The 24,591-nt window shown below is 41.6% G+C and overlaps 1 protein-coding gene across 13 annotated transcripts in view; it reads left to right on the top strand.

Annotated features, from left to right (window-relative positions):
* The window catches only part of UNC80 (unc-80 homolog, NALCN channel complex subunit), a 133,816-nt gene that overhangs the window by 32,817 nt on the left and 76,408 nt on the right, over positions 1-24,591 (top strand). For 6 of the 13 annotated variants that reach the window (XM_068686395.1, XM_068686384.1, XM_068686389.1 and 3 more), the window contains exons 12-23: positions 1,704-1,972; positions 2,602-2,970; positions 3,732-3,878; positions 5,640-5,787; positions 7,151-7,299; positions 8,109-8,275; positions 8,987-9,088; positions 10,004-10,218; positions 10,735-10,841; positions 12,133-12,292; positions 16,803-16,975; positions 24,186-24,398. In XM_068686395.1, coding sequence (XP_068542496.1) covers positions 1,704-1,972; positions 2,602-2,970; positions 3,732-3,878; positions 5,640-5,787; positions 7,151-7,299; positions 8,109-8,275; positions 8,987-9,088; positions 10,004-10,218; positions 10,735-10,841; positions 12,133-12,292; positions 16,803-16,975; positions 24,186-24,398 — 2,219 coding nt within the window. The remainder of the gene's footprint in view (positions 1-1,703; positions 1,973-2,601; positions 2,971-3,731; positions 3,879-5,639; positions 5,788-7,150; positions 7,300-8,108; positions 8,276-8,986; positions 9,089-10,003; positions 10,219-10,734; positions 10,842-12,132; positions 12,293-16,802; positions 16,976-24,185; positions 24,399-24,591) is intronic. The other 7 variants (XM_068686390.1, XM_068686394.1, XM_068686392.1 and 4 more) reach the window with 5 other exon arrangements.

Below are 24,591 nucleotides of genomic sequence, written 5' to 3'. Positions count from 1 at the left end.
CTGTTTTATGTGCCCAATTATATTCGTGCATGCTGGCCATCCATAATTTCCTATGTATTGTCTAATTTCCATGGCCAGGAGAAATTTGCTAATAAACTCATTTTTCTGGCTGGCACACAGTCGGAGATGAAAAATTAGTTATGTCCTATGTAGCTGCTCAAGAGAAGTCATGGACACATGCTGCAGGCCTCCGTGGATGTAAATTAAGAGTCTTTAGTCCTTCTCTACCTCTGTGCATCCCATCCAGCAGTCAGCTCTGCCAGTGATAATGAAATAAAGGCGCGGTACAGAAAAATATATTTTTCTATATTTGTTTTAGTAATGGATTTTTGTTACCCATTTCAAAACAAACTAAGCAAAACCCCAATGAAACAAACAAACAAAAAAGCTAACCGTAGATAGTCATAAGTCTTTATAGCAAAGTTTAAACAAAGTTTCCTAATTCCTTATTTTCATTATTGTTCTCTTCACCATATTAATGTCGGTGACTGCCATTAAAAAGTCACACGTGCCAGCAAGTAATCCTGATGTCACATTAGGTACAGCAGTTACTTCCTGCCCTAATCATTGACCAATTTGTAACCCAGTTCAAGAGAATGCCATTGATCTTGGAACATTTCTCTTAATAAAAAGCTGCTCGTTCCATGCTGGCAGGGTTGCACAGGTTATGCAAAGGAAATGTAGTCACTGCTCTGGCAAGTTGTTATTTGCAAACCATAGCTAGTCCACTGTTGAGTCAGTCCTTGGAGATTCTTTTCAGATTTATGCTATTTTATTAATTAGAACACATTAATTACCCTTAGGCAGGAGTTCTTTGTTATTTTGTAGCCCTGTTACTGTACTGCCTCAGAAAAGGTAGTCCCATCAACACTTTGGGACACCTGGGGTCATTCTACACTACAGAGTGTGTAGACCTACTTACAAAGCACCAACTGTAGGAGATTACTCATACCATGGCCTGGAGTTTGTCGTGTGTTGTTAACACTGCGGTGAATCTTTGATAAAAATTAGCCTGTGTTGCCAAAAGGCTGTCACTACCTGAGCTGACCAATTTAAAGTTAGGCCTAGCTATGTCATGGTGTCCTTTCTCTGGGCACTGTGAACTTAGATGCCACACTGCCTTTCTCATCAGTCATTTTTATTTTTTGGAGGTGGTTTAGACTGCCATGGGTAGCGTTAGGAGCACACTGCTCCGTTATTTTTTTTTTCTAACTGGTATGATGAGATCTTTCAAGCTGGTGTGGCTTAGAAAGCTGTTTTGAATTGGTGCTGTTGTTACCCTACCTGCACTCCTGCATCCAGGAGTCCTTCCTCTTCCCCTTGCAGTGGTGCAGCTGCTTCTGACACCAGGCACTTGACCAGTAGAGAGAGCAAAACTAGCCGAAAATCTAATCCCCCACTTTTGGATTAAATTTAAACTGTGTGAGCTCCCTGGTCTGCCCAGAAGCCTGAGATCAATGTAAGCTGCCATGGAACTATGCTGCTCGAGCAACGTTGCTGGTGTTCTGCTGTGCAGTGGCTTAAAGGAAGAAATGAATTTATGCTTTCATCCCTGTACCCGTGATAGGAATTAGGAGCTTGTTTTGCCTTTCAGCATTACAGACTGCATTAAGAGCTGCACCCTTCTTGTAAACAAGCACAGTAGTTGCTGTGTTATAACTCTAGAGATGGAAACTCACTGGTAGCCATTTTCCTCCCTGCAGTGCGGTCCCAGATCTCCACCATCACGGTGGCCACCTTCAACACTACGCTGGCCTCGTTCAATGTGGGCTATGCCGATTTCTTCAGCGAGCACATGAGGAAGCTTTGCAACCAGGTGCCCATCCCTGAGATGCCCCACGAACCGCTTGCATGTGCCAACCTCCCGCGGAGCCTGACAGACTCCTGCATCAATTACAGTTGCTTGGAGGATACGGACCACATTGATGGCACCAACAACTTTGTCCACAAGAACGGCATGCTGGATCTCTCGGTAATTGGCAAGGAATGAGGAAAGCCAGGTCCCTCTTCTGTCAATATAGCTGTACCATTGAGATCAGGGTTTTGACGGGCTTTTCCTCCACCTCTTTATATGACTTCTCTCAGCTGTACATAAAGGTCAGTCAGATACATTTGTGCATATCATAAAAGCCTCCTCTGAGATACTGCAACTCCTATTACTCCCTGCAAGGAGTGCATGTGCATGTGGAATGCACACATCAAACCTTAAATGATGTCGTTTACTTCCTGTATTCCTGGGGCATGCACCAAATTCCCTGTAAAACAGTATAAAACTGAACAGCACCTTAACGGCACCTTAAAACTCACCTTTGCTGCATTTTCTCTTAATGACTTGACAGCTCCTGGTGCACTGAAGCAGTGTTCTCAGGCTCACAGATGTCATCTCATGGTTTACCTTTCTGCCTGACTGTGCCCAGCCTGTGGTTTCTTGTCTACACCTAGATTGTAGGCTCTTGGGATTGAGGGTTGTGTGTTTTTTGTTTTGAGTTTGTACTCTGCCTGCTGTGTTGAGTCTCTGGTCTGTGACTAGAATTTCAGGCACTGAATAGTACTAGGAGAGCAAACAAATCTGACTGTAAATATGATATTTGAATCTACCAGGTGGTCCTGAAGGCTGTTTACTTGGTCCTGAATCATGACATCAGCTCCAGGATTTGTGATGTGGCGCTGAACATCGTGGAGTGTTTACTTCAGCTTGGCGTGGTGCCATGTGTAGAGAAGGTACGGAGGAAGAGTGAGAACAAGGAAAATGAGGCACCTGAAAAGAGACCAAGTGAAGGATCCTTCCAACTCAAAGGGGCTGCTTCCGGAAGTTCAACTTGTGGATTTGGGCCTCCCCCAGTCAGCGGAGCTGGAGACGGAGGAGAAGAAGCAGGTGGTGGAAGTGGTGGAGGAGGTGGAGGTGGAAGTGATGGAGGTGGTGGAGGAGGAGGAGGGCCCTATGAGAAGAACGACAAAAAACAAGAAAAGGTTTGTCTTGCTTGCCTTTATACCATTTTGGAATGCGGTGTTTGTTAAGATAGGAGGATGTGTGTGTATGCAATTGCCCTTCTGTTTTCCCTCGTTTTACTTTGCACAACAATGACAATTTAATTTGTTTTCTTCTGGTGCTTGCTGAAGTTCTGCTGAAGCAACGTGATTGGGAATCTAAGCACTGTAACTACTCCAGTGAAGCAACTGCCAGAAGCAGAGTTTGTGAGCCTTGCATGGGCATTTTCAGTATCCCGTCAAAGTGCCTGAAACCCTCAATCACAGTGATTTTTGTTTATTATGAATGGCTTATAAGAAAAAACAGAATCCAGCGTGCGAGCGCAGTTTTTCTTTGATGACTAGAAATCATAAATTTTTCAGTATTGCTGTGAGAATTGCCCAAGAGGAGCTTTTCCTGATCTCCAAAGTTGTGATTCATAGTAATATAGTACTGAAGACATTTTAAAAATGTTGTTTTTCTCCCCAAGCAAACCAGCTCGCTCTTTTCAGGTGTATTTTTTGAAGTAAGTGCTGACTGGTATTCACAGCAACATGGAGGGGGCTTTGCGTTTATAACATGGCTTTTTGACAGGAGCTGAAAAGGAATGGGCTAGTCCCTTATGCAGTATGCATTTTCAGAGTAACAACTTTTTAAGGAAGTGTCTGGGGGAAGAAATGGACAGCAATTTTTTAAAAGTAAAATGGTAACAAAATGCCAGTGGTTGTGCCGGGGTTTCACACTGACTTTCTGTGATTCCCAGGATGAAGGTCCATCTGTCAGCACCCATAGGCTGGCCCTCACAATGCTGATAAAAATTGTCAAGTCCTTGGGTTGTGCCTATGGTTGTGGAGAAGGACATCGGGGGCTCTCCGGAGATCGCCTGAGACACCAGGTATTCCGGGAGAATGTAAGAAAATTAAAGCTCATTAAAATGTCCCCCTTGTACTTTTGACATCAGCTGCTGCGATTGCTGTCTGCCCCCTCTGTAGCTTTTTCTGTACCAGCAGTAGATGTGTTGCTCTTTGTCTGAGCTCACAGACTGTGTTGCAGCCCAGCTGTAGCGGATTTTCAGATGTTAACTTCCAGACCCTGGGGCTTGCTAAGAGCACACCTGCGACCCAGGGTACTTCTCAGCACCCCAGTGGATAGGTTGTCTGAAAAGGCACAAAAACATTGGAGCACAGCCCCATGTGTGCTGCTCTGAGTCATTTTTTACATTGGTGGTACGCCAACACAGTATGCTGTTTACAAGAGGTGCTGCTATTTTGGGTTGTATATCTGAATTGAGAAGCCCAAGACATAGTTACATCCATCTTTCCTAATGGCAATTACGACTAGTTGCTGCTGGGCTGCTCCATAAGCTCCTGATAGTTGGAGGGCACTGTGCTTGCAGGCATACTCATGTACTGTGAGGAAGCAGAAGGCTCATGGCCTGTTGAATGCAAGGGTGAACGGTTACCACTGATTCCTTACATTTTTATTTCTGCCAAAGTTGAGGCAGGGGAAAGCGCCCAGTATGTAACCCAGACGTTTGACTTCATCTAGGAGGGTTTGACTCCCTGAGATCAGTCCAATGCCCTGTCAAATGGGAGCCTTCCAAAAGCTTTCTCCAGCATATGCCTCCTCCTTGCCTTCTGTGTTTGCTGCAGAGAACATTTCTGATGACTGTAATGAGAATTTACCCCCATCCACACTGGGGGTGGGAACCAGGTGCTTCTCCATGGCTTTGGTTAGCCTGAGCCATGCCAACAGAGCTGTGATTTGGTTCTGGGATCTGAGCTAGATGGCTTAGAGCTGGACTGACTGCTTCCATATCATGCACCCTTCTTCTGTTAGCTTGACTCCTGGTTACTAAGGAGCCTGAAGCAGTGATGTTAATTGTGGACACAGGGAGGCTCGATGGGGTAAGAGTCACGGTGGTAACAGCAGAAAGTTTCTGTACAGAGCGCTGGTTGAATATACACCGTATTCATCAGGGTGTCATTTAAAGCTTTTACACTGTGCTGGAGCTCAGCCAGCAGAACGCTCAGGCCTATGCACAACATTAGGCATAAATGAACAGGTCTCTTGGAGCCAAGGTTCTTATCAGGCTCATTGAACTGGGGTCTTTATGGGAAGAGACTTTCCTATGTGTCAAAGTCTTCTGCTTTTTCTGTGTCTCTGCCTGTCCAGACTGCTTTGCATGCACCATTTGTGTTGACTGCATGCACAATCACGTCTGAGTTTATTAGAAAACTAAGCACCCTTTTGCAGTTAGCAGAAGAGTTGATGCTCCCCATAGAGCTGATATTTCAGATTAACTAATTCCATCCTGTTTAGGGTCCCAGTAGGATGGATACTTTTCTGATAAGAAGTTGACAGTTAATAGCTTTTAAATATGAAGCTAATGTCTTGCATGATATAAATTGGTCACAGGGTGCAAGTGCATATACTGGGTGCAGGACCCATACTGGTCCACTCTCACCTTGTGCTGAATTTCTTGTTTGCTTCAGAGGCAAACCTTGTGTTCTGTTACAGGACCTCAGCCTTCTGGCTCCTAGGTTACTTTAGACAGCACAGTAGAGCACTTGTCTAGCTAGAGCAGATGCCAAAATACCCAGCTGCTATTAGTGAAACTTAGACCCGTAGTTTGCTGTGATATGACTTGATTTGATGGATGTTGTTGCAGGCTCAGAACTGCCTCACAAAGCTGTACAAACTGGATAGGATGCAGTTCCGGCAGACCATGAGGGATTATGTGAACAGGGATTCTCTCAATAATGTAGTGGATTTCCTGCATGCCTTACTAGGATTCTGTATGGAGCCAGTCACAGACAGTAAGTACAGCTGGCATCAACAACTCTAACCTGAATGTTCCTAAACTTTACTGTCAGAAAGAAGCCATGTCTTTTTCTTGGCCTTTAAAAAAAATTAAAAAAAAAAAATAAAAGTGGATTTAAATCCTCGGATTATACAGACCATATCCTCAGCCAGCGCAGGTGAGCGGAGTTGGAACTCCTCTATTTGACCACCTGGTGATCTCATACCATGAACGTGCATTAGCCAGTGCACCTGAAATTGAAGGCATCTCTTTTGATTCATCCTACCTGTTGTTCATGGCTCTTGAAAGAAAATATTTTCATTCAACTATGCCTCAGGAAGGAACTTTGCTATCTCATGGCATGACCAGGCACCAGCTGAAATGGCCTGTTTAATCCACGGTTTATTTTGAATGGAGATATAATTGAGCATTAAAACCCTTCATGGTGCCTCAGGTGAGGCAGGAAAAAGAACAGATTGAAGAAACAAGAATATGAACACACAGATGTGCATGCCTACAATACAACTGTGTGTGTGTGCATGTATATGTTTTTTATTTTCTTTTTTAGTTAGGAAAATTATTTAGGATGCTATTTAAATGACCAGACATTTCTGATTGGTCACTGTGTGTGACAGTAATTAACAATGATTGTTTACAAAGTAAAAATAACTATTCCCAGGTATTCAAGGAGTCTGCCTTGTCTGTTAGCTTCTCTTTGATCACAGGCATTTCAGAGAGAGCATAAAAAAATCAATGTAGCAGGCTTTTGTGAAGATGCCCGCAGAAAACTTCCTCAATATTCACTAATTATTGACATGCTCATGCTTTGAAGAGTGACAGCTCATGCAGCTTTTGAAAGTTTTTCCTTTCACCTAATAAAACTGAGATGTTTCTTGTCATATGAACGTGTAATGCTTTTTTGAATCTTTGAGAGCTTGGTCTCCTTATGCACCTTGCAAGAACAGTGTTCCTCTAGTTCAGAAGATTTTCTTTTCACGGGTATTGTCACTTTTCCATTTAATCAAACATCTCTTATTCTTTAGAATAGTAAATAGAAATGCTGGAGGTTTTCTTCAAATTTCATGTCTTATTTTATACATCTGTAAGTGAGAGATGTGGATAAATGGAAGCCTGACTTGTTCGAATCTTCTTGATCCTGTTTCATACTGCTATTTCTGGGAAGATTTCATCATTTTCATTTATTTTACACTTCCTTCAGCCTTATTTTTTTGTGAGGTGAGATTGACAGTACTGAGTATAAGATTTTAGACAAGGACCTGCACTTCTCTTGTATATCTAAATACCATAACAATTATCTTTCAGCCATCTTTTTAAAAACATTCTTAACCAGGGTGCTTGCTTGTACTTGAATTTCACAGACAAGGCTGGATTTGGGAATAACTTTACCACAGTGGACAACAAGTCTACAGCACAGAACGTGGAAGGTATTATTGTGAGCGCCATGTTCAAGTCGTTAATCACTCGCTGTGCTTCCACTACACATGAGCTGCACAGCCCAGAAAACCTGGTAAGCTGCTGATTTCATATCTTCAAAGTTGCTTTTTCACTTGGGTGTGACCAGTGAGGCTTTGCAGTGAAGAAGGAATTCACTGTAGTCAAATACCATGAATATAGCAAGTGTTTTCTGTTGAAAGCTTGTTAAGTTCCTAGGCTGGGAACTTTCAGAATAATGCAGGCTCTTTTGGCAAAGTTCACAGTCTGAAAACCAGGTCGTGTAAGTCTTCCCTTCACTCTCTTGACCTCAGAGGTAGAGATGACTTGCCACATCACAGATCTGTATGAATGTTCAGAACTAAAAAGAGCCTTGAGTGTAGGAGTAGGCTGGGGAATGAGTCACTCCTCTCTCTTCCCATGATGTAGAGCTCTAAAATAATTAAGAAAAATTCCAAGACACCCACTGGTTTTGAAACAAAACATGCATTTTTTTGCACTATGCTTTCCCTCCCACCCCTTCACTTGGCTTTTTCATGCTTTTTAAGATTATGGGCTAGATGAATGGGATGAAACAGTCTTTAAGGCATCTTTGCAGCTTCCTTATCTAGCCTCTGATCCCCCTACATTTGCTTCAGCCCACTGCAGAGCACGTTCCATAACAATAACGCTCCTCACTGTCTGCTTCTTCAGAGCACGCTAAATGGCAACTTTGCCAGCTTTTGATCTCAGCCAGAAAACACAAGCCCTGTGCATGGAGACATCAGACAACAACCGAACGAAGTAGTGGCCTGCTGAAGTACTTCAAGAACTATTAATTCTCACTGCTTCTTCACAAACTGCAAACTGAATTCTCTTTTCTTCTCATGATGTTGTGCTCCCCAGGGCTTGTACTGTGATATCCGTCAGCTTGTCCAGTTTATCAAGGAGGCTCATGGGAATGTCTTTCGGAGAGTAGCACTCAGCGCCCTCTTGGACAGTGCTGAAAAGTTAATACCGGGAAAAAAAACAGAGGAAGCAGAGCAAGAGCAGAAACCTTCAGGGAGCAAAAGGTTGGTGTCTGGGAGGGAGCAGGCAAATGATTAATCTGCATATGGCTGTATGACTATATGCAATGAACACAAATGTAGAAAGACCAAGGGCTTGTGTGTTTTCAGAGCTTGTGTTAGTTCCTAATGTGGATTCCTGTCCTATGGCAGCAGCCTCCTTTAAAATTTAATGAACTGAGGCAGTCATAGATTTATAGCAAGAGATGTTAACCCTCGCATAGAAGATGTTGAAGAGAACAGCACAATGGACACACTGGGAAGAGAAAAGGCTAAAAGAAGTAAAAAGCATAGTGTCAGTCCCACAGCACTGCATGAACACAGCTTTCAATGTGTGTCACATCCTGAGGAGGTTAGTGTTGCTTATCTGACAGGTAAACCCTGGTATACAAAACAAGTCCCAGAAGAAATCTAAATCTGACATGCTTCTGTGTCAAAAAGAAATTTTCTCTTGTTCTTTGAGGCTTGCCTTATTAAAATGCTGTGAAGGAGGATTAAGAAAGCTGAAAAGCTCCTAAAAACCTTGACTTTGCCTCTAAGGGCTGGTGCCGTTTTCAAGAATGACATATAGAGTGGCAATAAGTTGCTGAAGAGATGGTGCATCTCTAAAGCTGTTTCAGTGTTCAGCAGTGCTGATTTCTGGGTCGTATAGCTATGTGATGACCACGAGATGGACCATCCGTTCACTTTAGCTGATGATGTACGTTGTCTGCATAGGTCTGAGGTGGGAAGCATCATCATTGACAAAGGTCAGGCATCAGCTGCACCCGATGAATGTCGCAGTTACATCTCAAGCCGCCCAATGCAAACTCCAGAACAGTAAGTAAATATTATTTCACTGCATTTTTGCCAGCAGCTTCCATCTGGGATTAGTACATTGCATATTAGATAACTGGCATATAGATAACTGCTGTAAGGCATTGCATATTTGAAGTCTCTGCTGTCCAAACAACCATGCCATTTCATATTGAAGTAAACTTAGTTGGTATTCCTAAGAATTTTAGAAAAATTTATGAATAGCTACTGGTCTCCTAAATTACTTTGGACAAGTCTTTTAACTTCTCCATGCCTCTGAATACCAGTCTGTCTTGTTGAAGTGCTTTGAGATGCACTGGAAGAAGACAATGCAAGGGCCTGAGCTCTATTATTATGTATTCTTCGGCATTATCTGAGCCTGCAAAGTCTCTCCCTTGCTGAGACTGCAAGGATAACCGAAAGGCCTTTATTGTTGTGCAGAATCACGGCAAGCTGTTCTGCTCTGAGCCCTGCCATAGCCATAGGAGATTGCAAGACTACAGCAAAATATGCTGTCCCCATTCCAATAAGTTAATGAGAACTGTGACTCCAACAGATTCACAAACAGCTATCACGATGTTCTAAAGCTCTTCAGTACACACACTTGTAGAAAGCACCAGTGTAGTCTTGTCAATATGGGTCATTTTGACCTGAAGAAGATGATTTGCTTTTCACTTGTAGGAACAGAAAATTGGAATGACTTGTTCAGTGGGCAAGCTCTTCGGGGTAGAAAAGATTTTTATTATGTGCCTTGAACAATATTGAACAAGTTGTCAAACTTGATTATGTCTCACTGAGAAGAGTATGTTTGGAATTCAAAATATAACAACCTCAAAGAATAGAGAGGTCAGGAGGGGGCTGTGGGAAGGAGACCTCATTCCCCTGAGCGTCCAAACTTCACTGAAGTTCAGCTCATGTTCTGCATCCTTTTTCTTCCAGTGATGAGCAAATCCAAGGCGCTGTTCTGGGACGCAAGGACTTCTGGCGAAAGATGTTCAAGTCACAGAGTGCTGCAAGTGATACCAGCAGTCAGTCTGAGCAGGACACATCCGAATGCACCACTGCTCACTCTGGAACCACTACAGACAGGCGCTCCCGCTCCCGTTCCCGACGAATCTCCCTTCGAAAGAAACTCAAACTCCCCATAGGTAAATGTATGTCTCTTCATATTCTATATACATACTGCATGTGCAGAGAAACACAGATATATATTAAGATATATTGTAACACAGTTCCTTATTGTCCAAGTATACTGTATATTCTCCCAAGACAAGGCGGGGAATGCTGCATGCTCTCTCCACTTTGCAAATGGAGAACTGAGGCAAAGGGAAACATAACCAATCTACCAAAGGTAGCAGAGAGTATCTGTGGCAAAACAGAACATGCAATCCATGTCTCCAAAGTAGTATGCTAGTAGCTTAATCTTCCAGGCATTGAAGAGAAATAATCCAAATAGCATCTGATAGATAAAACATACATCATTTACAGATCTCAGGACCCAGCCTTGCATGGTAGTTAATGCATGTAACATGAACCGGTTTCCTTCCCTTTCCTTCCCTTTTGCCATATCCTGGCATGGCTATTTCAGAGGGTATGTGCACAATTGCTAAGAATTTAGTTCTGTTTAGAAGCATTTTCAGAAGTGTTCTGAGTAGCTTATTCTGCAACAGGGAACTGGCTGAAGCGCTCCTCCCTCTCTGGCCTGGCTGATGGGGTAGAAGATCTTCTAGATATCAGCTCTGTTGACCGTTTGTCGTTCATCAGGCAGAGTTCCAAGGTAAATGCATTAGACTCGGTTGCAGAGAGCTTGTAAGGACAGGATCTGACCATTTGCAGCTGTCCAAGGAAACACTCTAATCAGGGTTGGCATTGTAGTCAATGTGACAGAAGTCTTCAGAACAGAGAAATCAGAATTTGGTACTGGACTTCAGCACCGTAAGGGAGCCTCACATTTAGGTGTCTATCCACTTCTTAGAGCAATGCATAAATATTTGTGTCAAGTACAAAGAGTCCTCAGAGTCAGGGCAAGGAGGAAAGTAGTTGTTCTGGCATTGGACATTACAGCACTGCTGTTTTCTGAAAGCAAGAATGTTTTTTTATTCCCCCCCCATACTCTTTTCCACCCCTGTCCTTGCACAGTAGAAAAAATAGCTTCTACATAATAGGATGTGCGTTCATTCTTCTACCAGCCTATACTCACTTCTGTCTGTGAAAAAGCGTGGCAGAGCTCCACCTTTTGCCATTCTGTGTTGCAGGATTTCCAAATCCTGTCTGTCTCTAAATGCTGATGCAGTACCTTCTGCAGCAGATGCAGCATGTCGTCTCCTCTAACTCCATGCAAGTGAGAACAATCTTATAGAAAACAGCAGCTTTTCCTCCTATCTATAAATAAAAGTGGTATTGACTGGAGACAAGCTATATTTGGGCACCTTTTTTTTTTTTTTTTTTAATGTGTAAGCTGTCCTGTACTTTATAATACTGGAAAAATACTGAGGAGAAGCTTTAATGAAGCACTACCAATATTTGGTGTAACATTGAAGAGTATGATGTTGTCAGGGTGCTTGGGAGATAAGAGTATAGTTGTCTGATAATGAAGTTCAGAATGCAATCTTGGTAAAAGAGTAAGGTCACAAAGTGTTAAGACCTTGTCAGGAAGAATAATGGAGCTGATCCTCTGCAGGAAGGACATGCTGATGGTGGCTGTGGTATGTGAGTAACTCCTTGTAGACTCTTCTGGAATGCGAAGAAGACTGGGTTAAGCCTCCACTGTACTTGTCTATCTTTGTTCTTTGAGAGAGAAATGCAGGCCCTGTCAATACACTTAAGTTTTAACTGTTGGTCACGTTTCTCCATGCTTTGTGCCTTTACAGCCTCATGTGAAAGACCAATCCTTTAAGCAGAAAGCTTAAAAGATTAAGTGCTTCAGCCTACGTAAGTCTGTGCAGACCCACTTGTGTTGCTATGGTGATCCACTGTATTCCTGCATTGCTGTAAATGCTTTGGTCTTCTTGCTTAGACATGAGATGGTGGCGTGGCACAGCCTGACCTGGCCCTCTGTCTTTGCTCAGGTGAAGTTTACCAGCGCAGTGAAGCTGTCAGAAGGAGGGGGGCCAGGAGGTGGCCTGGACAATGGGCGAGATGAAGAGGAGAATTTCTTCAAGCGTCTTGGTAAATGGCGCACCTGCCGAAGACACCCATCCAAGCTTCATCACACAGAAGAAAAAGATGGTTAGAAATCAGGGTTCTCGTCTCCTTTTTACTTTCTTTTTATTTTATTTTTTAGCCTATTTCTTTCTGTATTTCATCCCTTACCCTTTTTTCCTGCTTTCTCCATAGTTTTTGTATCCATTCTTGCCTTCTCCAACTTTTTAGTCTCTGTAACTGTTTTCTTTCCCTTCCTTCTTTCTTTTGTTTTGATTTAGAAAAACCTCTAGCAAAGTCATTTTTTTTTTCCAGACGATCCAAATAAATTATGCAAATACAACATTTGGGCTTCTTAAATCAAATTGAATTTGATCAACACACTTGAAAAATTAATGCTTGCTTCAAAGCACTGATTCAGTGTGAAATTAGGTGTGTAAATCTTTCATTGCTTAATATAACAATGGGTATTCCATCAGTTTTTTTGTTTTTTGTTTTTTATTTTCCAATTTGTGACCATTTGACAGTTTTAGCAAAGATCAGCACTGATGAAATGGAAAACCCTGCACAAACCTTGTTATAATTATCTCTTTTCTTCTGTGTTGCATGTCTAGTGTCTGCATACCATTCGTTAGGGATGCTGTCCCTTTTTCTTAGCACACAACATAATGATAACACTACTTTTCCTTTCCACAAAAGTATATTTAATTGCAATGCATTTTCAAAATCTGCAATGTTTCAAAAGTGCCTTTATGAATAATATGAGGTCATGATATATTCTCTTTTCAAATGTCATGCAGCCATTCACATGCTCATGTCCTTGGCTCAGAGTTCATCTTTGTTGTCAGGAAGACAACCTTGTATCTTGAAGTTCTATTCCTGTTTTTCAAAACAAACAAAAGCCTCCCAAAAACACATGAAAAAGTGTAGCTTTTCTTTTTCACCATGACCTCTGTATCTTTACGTTAGCTGGTCTATTCTCTGGTGTTACGTTTTTTATTTTCTGACATTACACTTCGGCACTGCTTTGCATGTATTTTACCATCATCTGTCCCAGACCTGCCATGCAATGTGTGTAGGCCATTGTTTAGGCAAGTGGTATTAGCAAAGGATGAGCATATCTCATAAACTGGTCATCATTCCACCACTGCAGAAACACTGGTGCTGGTTTTCAGCCCATCTCCCAAGTTAAAAATATGTTCCTCTAGAAGGGGGTTGCCTCAGCACAGTAGCTTTTTGTGTTGTTTTAGCTGAAGGTGAAAACCCTGACAATAGAAAGAATTGTGTTGTTTTCTTCATCCACTACTTTGCACTGAAGCGGATGTGAAATACTTCCACCATCTTTTGTCCCAGCTCTTCCCGGGAACAAACAACTCGGGCAGCAAGATCTTTAGACTTCCACAGCTGTTTCTATGGCGCTCATATGGTGATTTTGCTTCATATTTTCTTGCAGGAAATACTGTTTTTTCACCGTGACAGTGCTGATTTTTCACCGCTGTGAGTTTGCTTTTGTCTAGAGTGCCTGTATCTTGATTTAATCACACGGACTTAGTCTTGACCCTGTGAACACCAATAGCGTTGCTCCACATGTGTGGCAGATCTTAAGTCTGTATAAAACTCAGATGGCACATTAGTTATTGACTTTGTGGACTTTGGAAGCATTGTCCACATTACAGCCTTCTGTGAATAACATCAGATTTTGTCTAATCAGTGGCAAAAACTTGAGGCTTTTTATATAGCTGTGAGAGAAGAGATGTACATGACACATGCTTCGTTTTGACATATAAGTGCATTAGAAATGGGATAATAAAAGCGATGCAACTTACCATTAGCAAAAATATTGGTTTAGCTGTACATACCTGTGTGTATGTACATGCACGTGCATTTTGAAATCAATGTGAGGCCTTTTCAGGTGGTTTATGACACAGTAGAACAGGATCATGTATGGTGCTTTCACCTTTGCAGTGCTTCTGTGTATTCCGTAGAAATCAACATGTTTTAGGTGTTTATGGAGAGGAGAGCAGAAGTCTGTCAAGATGAATGGGTGTACTATTAGATCCCTCAAGGTATGACGCTGAAGTATTGTTCTGGAACATATTTCTGCCTTTTCATTCCTGACATTCATGATGCTATGCCATTACTGTGCTCATAATTTTCCATGTGGTGCTTCCTCTTGTGTTTTTGGGTTTTTTAACACAGTAGGCCAAATTTAAAAAGAAAACACAGAAATACCTCACAGTAAGTAAATACACAGATATTTTAACATATAGAAAAATTTGTCACATCATTTATGAATTGTAATCTTCATTGTGATACATCATCTAGACGACTGGAAATTCTGTCTGTGTCAGATATGTATGTATGCATCTGTGTGCGTGTGTACGTGTTTGTGTATATATCTGTATGTGTGCACATGTATACATATATATACACATAAATATATGCACATTCATGCATAACAAATTGTTTACTTTAATGATCTTTGTACTAAGAACACAGCATATATACAGAAGTGAGTTACCATATGTTTACATGAGAGCCTTGCTGTTCCTTCAGACATTTACTGAAGACATTTTCAGTGACCATAGAAGTTGCCCAGGATGTTCAAGCCATACAGTATGGGCGAATCACAGCATGTGCTTGCTCCAAGGGACGATCTTGCATTTACCCTGGAAGCAGCTCTGTGGGGACAGGTGCTTGGATACCCAGTGTCCTTCTATGCTGGAAAATGATCTTGAGGCTCACTGGGTGAGGTTCCTGCAGGGTTGAGTCACACTAACCCTTTGTAAACCAGAGAGAGCTCCCCTGCTGACAGCAAGGCATAGCAGAGGACAGCCATCAGCTGCTTCTGAAGGACTCCCTTGCAAAGCATCAACAAAAGTGCAAGGCTGGGACTGCAAAGGGCTGGAGTGATTGACTCTAGGTAGTACCACTGACCCCAGGTGAACAAAGATTTTTATAGTGGGGTGCTAGGGAAGTGCCTTAGACAAACCTTTATTTATCAGAAAGTCAAGTTTCAGTTCTTTATCTCGTAACAAGCACAGCCCTAACGGGTCTGCATACAAAACATTTTTTGTACCTCAGACATGAATTAATGTTAAAACAGGCATAGCAGGAAAGCTCAGGGAGGATTCTACAGGCTGTAAGGAAACAAGAGGAGTTGAAAGAAAAGGGTATTTGTGCCTGCTTATTTATGTAAGTGTTCTGCCTGTTCTTTCTACTTTTTTATTTGTTTGTTTGTTCCATTTTGATGAAGTATTTCCCAACATAGGAACATTTTGTTTACTGGAAAACTATGTACAGCTTCACTGAGAGAGAAAAGCCACAGATGTTGTGAAGAAGTCTCTTGATATTTGATACCAGGGAAAAAATGAAGATAACACATTGCCATTTTCTGTTGTGACTATTTGTAGTGGATAAGTGCTTTCTAAGTAATGCTGGGAACTGAAGTCTCAATGGGACTTGATGATTTTCAGTCATTGTCCTTTCCTGATGAAGGAAAAGTCACAAAGTCCTGTAGAGCTGACATTTTGCCTCTTGTCTTCCAAACCCATGTTTAAAGCAAATCTTGAATTCTTCACTCAGTGTTGTCTTCTTCAGTGCTTTATCCTTCAGTATTCTGTAACCTTTTGTACTTTCACACCTAAACAGATAGAGTATTGTAGATAACACAAAAAGCTCCAGAAGCTGACTATTCTTGTTTTGGCCAGCCACCTTGGCCTTAAAACTTCTTTTGTGGTTTCTCATCTGTGTCTTTCTGTCACTCTCTCAACTCTGGGTACAGACTGCACAATGATCTCCTGCATTAGGAAGCATTAATTACAGTCTGCAATGGGATTTGTCGATCTACCATGTGACCTCAGCACGTGGAGTTTGAAATCATGCTTGAAAGAAGCCCTAAAGGGAATTGCTAACTTTATTCTCAAAGGGAATTTGTATAAGGGAGCCTTCCATCCCAAACAATGCAATACACTTTAAGGGAGAGAGGCTGGAATGATGGAAGATAACTAGAAACAGAGTCCAGTCTCACTTTGGGTGTTCTGGTCATTGCAGAAGATGTATGCATAAAAATTAGACAATATGTGATTTTCACATGGAACGTTTATAATATTTACTACTGATTTTTATGTCCTATTAGATGATATAGTATTACTTAACATACGGGCAATTAGGTTTATGTATCCTCCACTTTAAAGTTAGAGGCTGATAGAAAAGCAAGTAAGATAGGAGGGTATTCAGGAAAAAGAGACAGTAAGCATGATTTTCTGTATTAAAGAAGTGGGGAGGAAGGGTCATGGTCTGGATCACCTATGTTGGAGTAGGTTTGGGTTTTCCATGCCAGTTAGGGTGGCATTGTTTTGGGCAGACATCAACGTGACCAAGACCAGAATCTGTCTCGCTGTACACCTATTTCATGGGAGTCATGATAATGTAAAAATGGCCCTGTTATCTTCAAGCTAGTACATCAATGTGAGGAGGGGATTTAGACCAAGACTGCTCCTCAAGATTTTTGTACCACTATTCTAACTGGTAAGAGACTGTGTTCCTCTCTCCCTACCCCTCCCTGCAATCCCCTCTGTACTCTTTACCTCTTCAGGTTGCCATAGCTTTGATGATCATTTGACCTCCAACCAAGAAGGAGGAAAATCCAAGAACGTTGTGAACCTGGGAGCGATCCGCCAAGGGATGAAGCGCTTTCAGTTTCTCCTGAATTGCTGTGAACCAGGCACTATCCCCGATGCCTCCATTTTGGCAGCAGCCCTAGATCTTGTAAGTCATTCTTTGGTTTGTTTTTACCTGCTGAGTGAGAGCATGTGCATACGTGGTGGTCCGTTGTCACTCACTGATGTCGGTCATGCCCACGCAGATAGCAGGTGAAGCATTTATAGGGGTGCCAAGGGGTAGTGCTGTTAGCAGCTGGAGTTTTAGCACCCATGACTGGATGAGCATGCAGAGAAATTGGATCTTTTTTTTTTATTACATGGCTCCACACAAATAGATTATTGCTAGCACAAAGCTTTTTATTGTCAGACTTCAAATTTTGCTCACAGCCGTTCTGCTTCTGCTCCTACTGTTAATACTGAGTTTCAGAATAAGGACTGAAGACTAAGTAGCTACCTGGGGAGGCACAGTAATTCCACTCAGGAGTTCGGATAGAGTTATAAATATACTAGGCAACATTAAACTATTAGTCACCAGAGCCAGTCAGTGGAAAAAGCTTGAAATGCTGCTGTGCGTGCTTTTAAATGCAGGAACTGCTAATTTGCAGATCTAAGACACAGAAGTGACACAATTCAGTCCCTCCTGCCTGACAGTGAGTGTCTCTTCTGTACCTCCTTCCTTCCTTTCCTTGCAGCTGCTTTTTTTAACAGTCCCTCTGTTTATAAAGCAGTGGTTTTCAGCCTGTGGTTCATGGGCCAGTGAGACTCTGAGATGATTGTGAGAGGGTGTGATGAAGACAGCCAAGAAAAGCCATCCAGTTATTTGTAACTTGTCTGCACAGTGTTCTACTTCTGTGTTTGGCTGTCCACAAACTGAGAAAGGTTGAAAGCCACTGTTCTCAAAGCATCCACATCCTCTATCCCACTGTCTTCCTATTGCCACTTCTTGCCTCTTAAACTGTCGTGCCATTTGTACTCAGACTCAGTTTTTTTGCTCACTGCTGGAGATGCCAGACCTATGGACTCCCATTCTGCTAGTGCCCTGCTCTGAGCTGTGCTGTCTTGTCTGCTCCATAATTCTGGGGGTGATATACTCTGTGCACCAACTCTTTACATCATTCTTAACCTTGCATCCTTAGGTCCCATCCATCCCAGCAAGTCTGCCTTAATATTGGCCAAAAGTCACTGTTGCTATCACATCACAGCTAGTTCTACTCTTTGGACTGCTTCCTCTCTTCCAGTGGACAGATGCTTTCTTCACTAGTTCCCACTCTTGCTGTCAGGGTTTGTTGGCCCTCTGGCTGAAAGCTATGGAAGGAGTTGCTAGTTGTGAAGTCTGTCTTGCAGTCTCACAGCCAGAAGTGGTTCCTACCAGTCAGGGTAGCAGTGAGCTTGGAAAATGGCTTGGCAAGATAGTCACTCATGCTTTGCGTGCTGCACAAACACAAAATCATTCTTCAAGGCTGCCAGGCTACTACTACCCCATTGTACATGGGCAGGGAGAAGTCATTGCTGTCCAGTATGCCACTAAAATCCTTCCAGGGATGTGTTACTTTGTGTGCTTATGCATCAGCCTGTAAAACATGGATTTGGCAATTATTTCCTTATATCCTGAAAATGTCTTATTTATTTTTTAAATTTGACACATGCTTAAGACACAGACCGGCTTATTGTGTGCCTGTGTGTGAAGTCAACTGGAAACTACCGATATAAGTGAACAATTTTAAGACGTCTGTTCTGACTTCCCAGGCTGGCTTTTACAAAACCGTTTCACTCTGTTTCCTTTCCCATGTAATGATGAAGATGGCTTCAGTGAGGGGCTGCAGTGTAAGGTAGCTCTCTGGCCAAAGCACATGGTAAGAGAGCAGCCTTGTTAAAATCTGGCTATGAAGACTAGCCTGAGTAGTGTATTTGTTGGTCCACAGTGACTCATTTAAAATCAGTAGAATCAAAATTATTACAGTGAATAAAGTGTTGATTTCATTACAGCCTCTGTGCATACGAGTATTAATACTTACATGCATATCAAGCACTATACAATTTTAGGGGATTTGGTAGTATTCTTAAGTCAGTACCATCAGCATATTTTAATTCATTGCTGGGTGGATTGCAGTTCTTACAAGTTGCCTTTGGAGATCGTCAGGCACTTACATTCTGTATTTCTGTATTTGCTGTCAGTCTGCAATCATCTAGTGAAGGCAGAACTGTAGCACAGCATCTGCTGTGAAAAATTTCTAATACTTCCCAAGATCATTGAAAACTCTGGACCAGGGCCTTTTCTTGCTACTTGTGACTGGAATTGTGATGCAGAGCAGAAAATAATACTATAGCTGCCTGAAATTCTTTTTTCTTTCTTGGACTTCTACTGTGTGGTTTCAGAAAGGGTGTGACCTGATACAAACCACAGATTTTTATGTTATGAGAATTTGTAATTCTGCAGCCTAGTAGCAGGGAGCCAAATAAGCTGGCTTTAATAAATTGCCCCTTCCGAAGATATGCACAAAGTGGTTATGTGCCATGAAGGAGAAATTTGTGACATCTATTGGAATGCATACACACCTTCTCCTTCATTTGTTGCCTTCTGTTGTGTGTTCCCTGTAACATCAGCAATCTGAGAATAAGACAACTGAAACCCCAGTCTGTCATTCCAGTGGCCACGGTTTGGTCTTTTTCTCTACATTTTCTCATTGCTTTGCCTGCAGATTTTCTTTGGGCTGTATGAAGTGCTGTACACAGGGGTATCATTATGGAGTAGCTATGGATTTGAATGAGAGCCCAAGGTTCTGGGATCAGAGTTTCTAGAAAGTCTGCAGCTAAATGAAGGAAATCTTGTTCAAATTACACACTTTGGAAACTACTTTCAAGTACCTGTTCAGCTGGCATTTTTTTCTACAAAGTATTAGATACGTGGAAGTTATGAAGTCGCATGCACTGCAGGTTTCAAAAGATGACAGCTTGTCATTTCACTGTACCATTTAATGGCAATGTGTGCTGTTCTGGAAAATTCCCATATTTTATTTCAGTAGAGCACACCCAGCAGAAAACATCCTGTTTTTTTAACTTGTGTTTTCAGGCTTTTGAAGTAATAGTTGGAATCAGGTTTGATGTGAATTAAAAGCTGCTTAATTCATTTTATCCAGCCTAGTTGCTATGGCAACCTCTGAAAAATTAAAGGCAAAATACTCCAGTTTCAGTTTTCATAAACTTCTTAAGCATACTCTTTCATGCATATTTTGACAAGAAATTCCTTTCTTATACGGACTTAAAGATCTTTGATTAGCCTGGATGTTTATACAGGTTTGCCCCAGTGACTTAAGGAAATTAGAGTAGTAAAACAAAGGCTACATCCTTATGGAGATAATGATTTATTTATACATTAAACTCAGGATTTTCTTAGAATTAGAAACCATGTAGTTAATGTATTTTCCCAGAAACACCACCCATCCTTGACTGAATTTTATAAAGCTGCAAGCAATTTATGGCTTTACAAGCATTTAATGACACTTGATAATATATTGCAGGTGGTTTCATCTCTGTGTCACTGGCTGAAACCCAGACTTGGCAATAATAAAACTGAATTTCTTTCCCTTAAAAGAAATTTTGAAGGTTGGATGGCAAATAATATGATGTTTCAGTCTGGTCAGGTTTCTGTAAAGGGTTCCAAAAGGCCCTTGTCTAGCACTTTATAAAGAAGTTACCTAAAGTATCCTAATTAGAGTAGCGTAAATGACTCAGATGGGAAAACATGAGCTTTCTTTTGATGAGTTTAGCAGAGTGATGCTTACCACTATTCCACTTCTCCAGTACGTTCTTGAGAAGTATGATCTGCTCTGTTCTAACGTGCATCTCTTACCCTAGTAGAAATGCCATAATGGCACTGCTTTACCACAGTGTTTGAGAGGACCTAACAAGGAATGGAAGGGCAGAAAGAAAGTCTAAGCTGCAAGAACAGGAATGCTTTCCAGTGTCTTGACTGCATGTAACCAGAGGCCTCAGGTGGGCTCCATTGTTCCCATGTCCCTGTTTGGGTAGGAGAAATGTTTGTCCACAGGAGGACATAGCACCTGGAAGGAAATCAGAGGTTGCACCGAATAGGTCCCCACAACAGATGACTGGGAACGGAAGCAAGGATTTTACTTGTTTGTTTTTGCACATAATCAGAGAGATTTGAACTAATATTTTTGAGGCAATTCTCCTAGACTTTTGCTTAATAATTCACTCATAACCTGTTTTCAGTACATGTGCTTGGCTACTTCTCTTGCCAGACTTAACCTCATGGCTAGACAAAGCAGAGCTATCCAGACAGCAGCTTTTGAGAGTACATGCATTTACTTTATGTACTTCAGAAGTAGATTGTTGCTATTTTGCCTTTTTTTTTTTTCTTGTAGGGACCAGTGGAAATATTTTTTTTCTCAAAGTGCCTTGCAGAGTATAAAAGAGGGCAAAAGAAAATTACTAGTGGTTGATTTGTTTTATAAAATTCATTGTCCTTGAAGCTAAAACTGGACCTAGACACTCTGTGGTCATAAAACTCTCCACAATCAGCTGTACTTGAACAGTAGTGTGATGCTATAAATTTCCAAATCCATTTTGTATTTGCTCCCTCCTACCCAGGTCATTGCTTTTGCTCCTTTTGTACAAATCAGGTTATCTGTTGAAAAGCTTCATTGGGAGTACTTGAAATTTTGTTAAGAAAGTGGTGGGTTCTTATTCATGTCAATTTAAGCAGTACAAAAATAATTTTCAAAAGGCAAAGCAATAAAGTATGTCTAATATTAAAGGTGGACTTGTGAATGGTTTCACAAGCAGGGACAGGCATGTGAGAGTATTGCTACTGTGTGAAGTTTTGATAGTGACCATGGTAACTTGTGTTCTTTTCAGCTATGCATCGCCTGCCTGATTCATTTCTCTCCATTTGTGATGTGTTTCTCTGTGGTGTGAATCCATCCCTGTCCATTCTGTTACATCTTCATCTTTCTCTTTCTGCTGCTTCAGGTTTCACTGAGCCTCAGGTAAGCAATCACAAGGAGCTTGTGCCCCGTGTTGTTCAGAAACTCCTCTCTCATGCACGGGGTCTTTATAGTGCTTCTGAATTTGGAATTCCTGTGCCAGGACACATTCTTCCTGCCCTCACACCCTATCCTAGATATGCTCCTTTAGTTATAGTAGTTGAGTGCTCCCATAACCCTTACAACATGTCTTTACAAGATTCCTGTATGCTAAGAAACTGTGATTTTATGAGTGGTGAACTAAAACAGGAGACCAAGACTGGGTTTTCATCTTTTCAATGCTTACACGTCTCCAGGTCTGGTGAAGGTTTTGCTATGTGAGAATAAGAAAATAAAGTCCTTACCTATTTCTGTGTTCGTATTTCATATGGACAACAAGCAGTCTGTAATGGTTTTTCAAGGTGCTAGATATGAGTTTTGTTTCTGGTTGTGGATGAGTGTCTGACTTCAGATTTCTGCCTTCCTGGTGAGAACATTGGGTCAGCTTTAATGTTCATCCTGCTCAAAAGAATTGCTGAAAGATTGCTATTTTCTTCCATCATTTGAAGAAAATATAATCAAAAAGCTTGTATTTTATTCAAATGATGGAAAATAACCATCTGCAGTTTTTAGTTGCAACAGGAAGTTGCATCAGGAAGCAATTAACATGTTTTTTCTTGTTAGTGTAGACAGCACATAATCCTTTTCCTCCTTCTTTTTTTTTTTTTTTTTTTTTGACTGTCTTCTAAAAGGGATGACTCTCTTCCATCCTGTTAGGAGTAATTTATGCAGTACAGAATTTCTTAAATTTGGGAATTAATTTTTGGAACATTCTTTGAAAATTTCTTGCTTTCAACTTTTGATTAAAGCACTATTGAAGGCACTATTTAATAATGTTATACAGACCAACTAAAGTTGTTCATGGGCAATAGTTGAAGAACCTGCCCTTATAAATAGATGCTGATCTGTTTAAATTATCTCACTAAAACTGCCAGTATCTAACTGCATAGAACACATGTTTGTGCTCTGTAAAATCCCAGGTAGGGAAGCATCAAAGCCAACTTGTGAATTGTGGACCTTGTTTTATCGTGAGTTTTAAAACTTGCAGGCCACAGGGGTTTTGCTTGTGAAAATTGCAGGAAAAGAGGGGTAAGATTAAATGGAAATGAGGAGGACTATTTAACTTTAGTCACTTTGCATGGCTTGTAAAGATGTTATTTTGAACACAGCTGTAGACTGCTGTGAAGATAGCTCCTTCCTGAGGCTAAGCTACCCTTTAGGAAACAAACTGCGGTGTCAATTTTTGAACGTACTTGTGAGTTGCAGAAGTACACTTTATTGGTCTACCTTGGATCCTGCTAGGCCAATTCATACAAACCAAGATAGACTCAATATCACCCATTAAAGAAAAGTACTCTTCCAAGTTGGGGTGTGAGGGGAGGTCCCTCTGAAAATTTATCAATGCCATCACTTCAGAGCTCAGCTGCCTGATGTGAAGTTCCAATACTAAATTGTATGGTACTTCCTTAAGTTATTGCTATTATTATGGTACTGCTAAAGCAGTTAGGCCAGCAAAATTCTTATGACTTATCATAGATTCATAGAACAGCTTGGGTTGTAAGAGTCCTCAAAGATCACCTAGTTCCACCCCACCCTGTACAGGCAGGGACATCTCCCACTAGATCAGGGTGCCCAGGGCCTCGTCCAACCTGGCCTTGAACACCTCCAGGGATGGGGCATCCACAGCTTCTCTGTGCAACTGACTTATGCCAGTAAAGGACTTCACTGTCCATATCTGCTTGTTCTAAGGGCAAAACAGCACTTTTCCTAGTTTAGCAAGCCCGCATTCATGCTTCCACTCCCAAGCTCCACAAGCAAAACTTAACGAGACAAACACTAGGATTTGTGTGTCAATGCTACTAATTGTGCTTGCAGTATTTGCAGGCTTACTGGAGGAGATGAAAACAAAACTTGACTCACTCCTCCAGTAGAAGTGTCAGGTAAACACTTCTGCTTTGTGGCAGCTAATGTGGTTTTTGAACGAAAGTGTTATAACAAGGGTGGTGAAAGAGAAGATTGTTTATAATGTGGCTCTTCTTGCCCCTTCGGTGGTCCAACTAAGCATGACTGCTCAGTCACTATGGGCCTTGATTTTATTAGCTTGAGGTGAGATTCATGGCAGAGATCCTGTTTTCAGACTTTGGAGAGATCACTCAGTCTGTGTGACCGCATGGCAAGCCTGTGAAGTAATTGAATAAAGCACAAAATCCTCTAATATTTGTTTTTCCAAATGTATTTGTATTGAATGTGTTTTTTTTACAAATATTTCAGGAAGCTCCTGTAGTAGCAAGAGCAGCCCTGTTCCTTGAGTGTGCACGTTTTGTTCATCGCTGCAACCGTGGCAACTGGCCCGAGTGGATGAAAGGCCACCATGTGAACATTACCAAGAAAGGCTTGTCCCGGGGACGTTCTCCAATTGTCGGCAACAAAAGGAACCAGAAGCTGCAGTGGAATGCAGCTAAGCTCTTCTACCAATGGGGAGATGTAAGAGCTTGTTTCTCTTCTATTTACGTTTAAACATAAACCAAAATGTAAAGGTAATTTGGTCATCTGCAGGATTTCAGTTTAAGTAAAATGGGGACTCAGGAGCCTCCTCTCCGAATTGCACTCCACAGCCTGCCCTTCCGTTGTCCTTGCCATGTTCAGTTTGAGGATCCCTTCAGCCCACTCTCCTGTC

This window comes from Anas acuta, chromosome 6, assembly GCF_963932015.1.
Source record: "Anas acuta chromosome 6, bAnaAcu1.1, whole genome shotgun sequence".
NCBI lineage: Eukaryota > Metazoa > Chordata > Aves > Anseriformes > Anatidae > Anas > Anas acuta.
The sequence above is the reverse complement of the archived record's forward strand: the minus strand, read 5'-3'. Positions and strand labels throughout refer to the sequence as shown.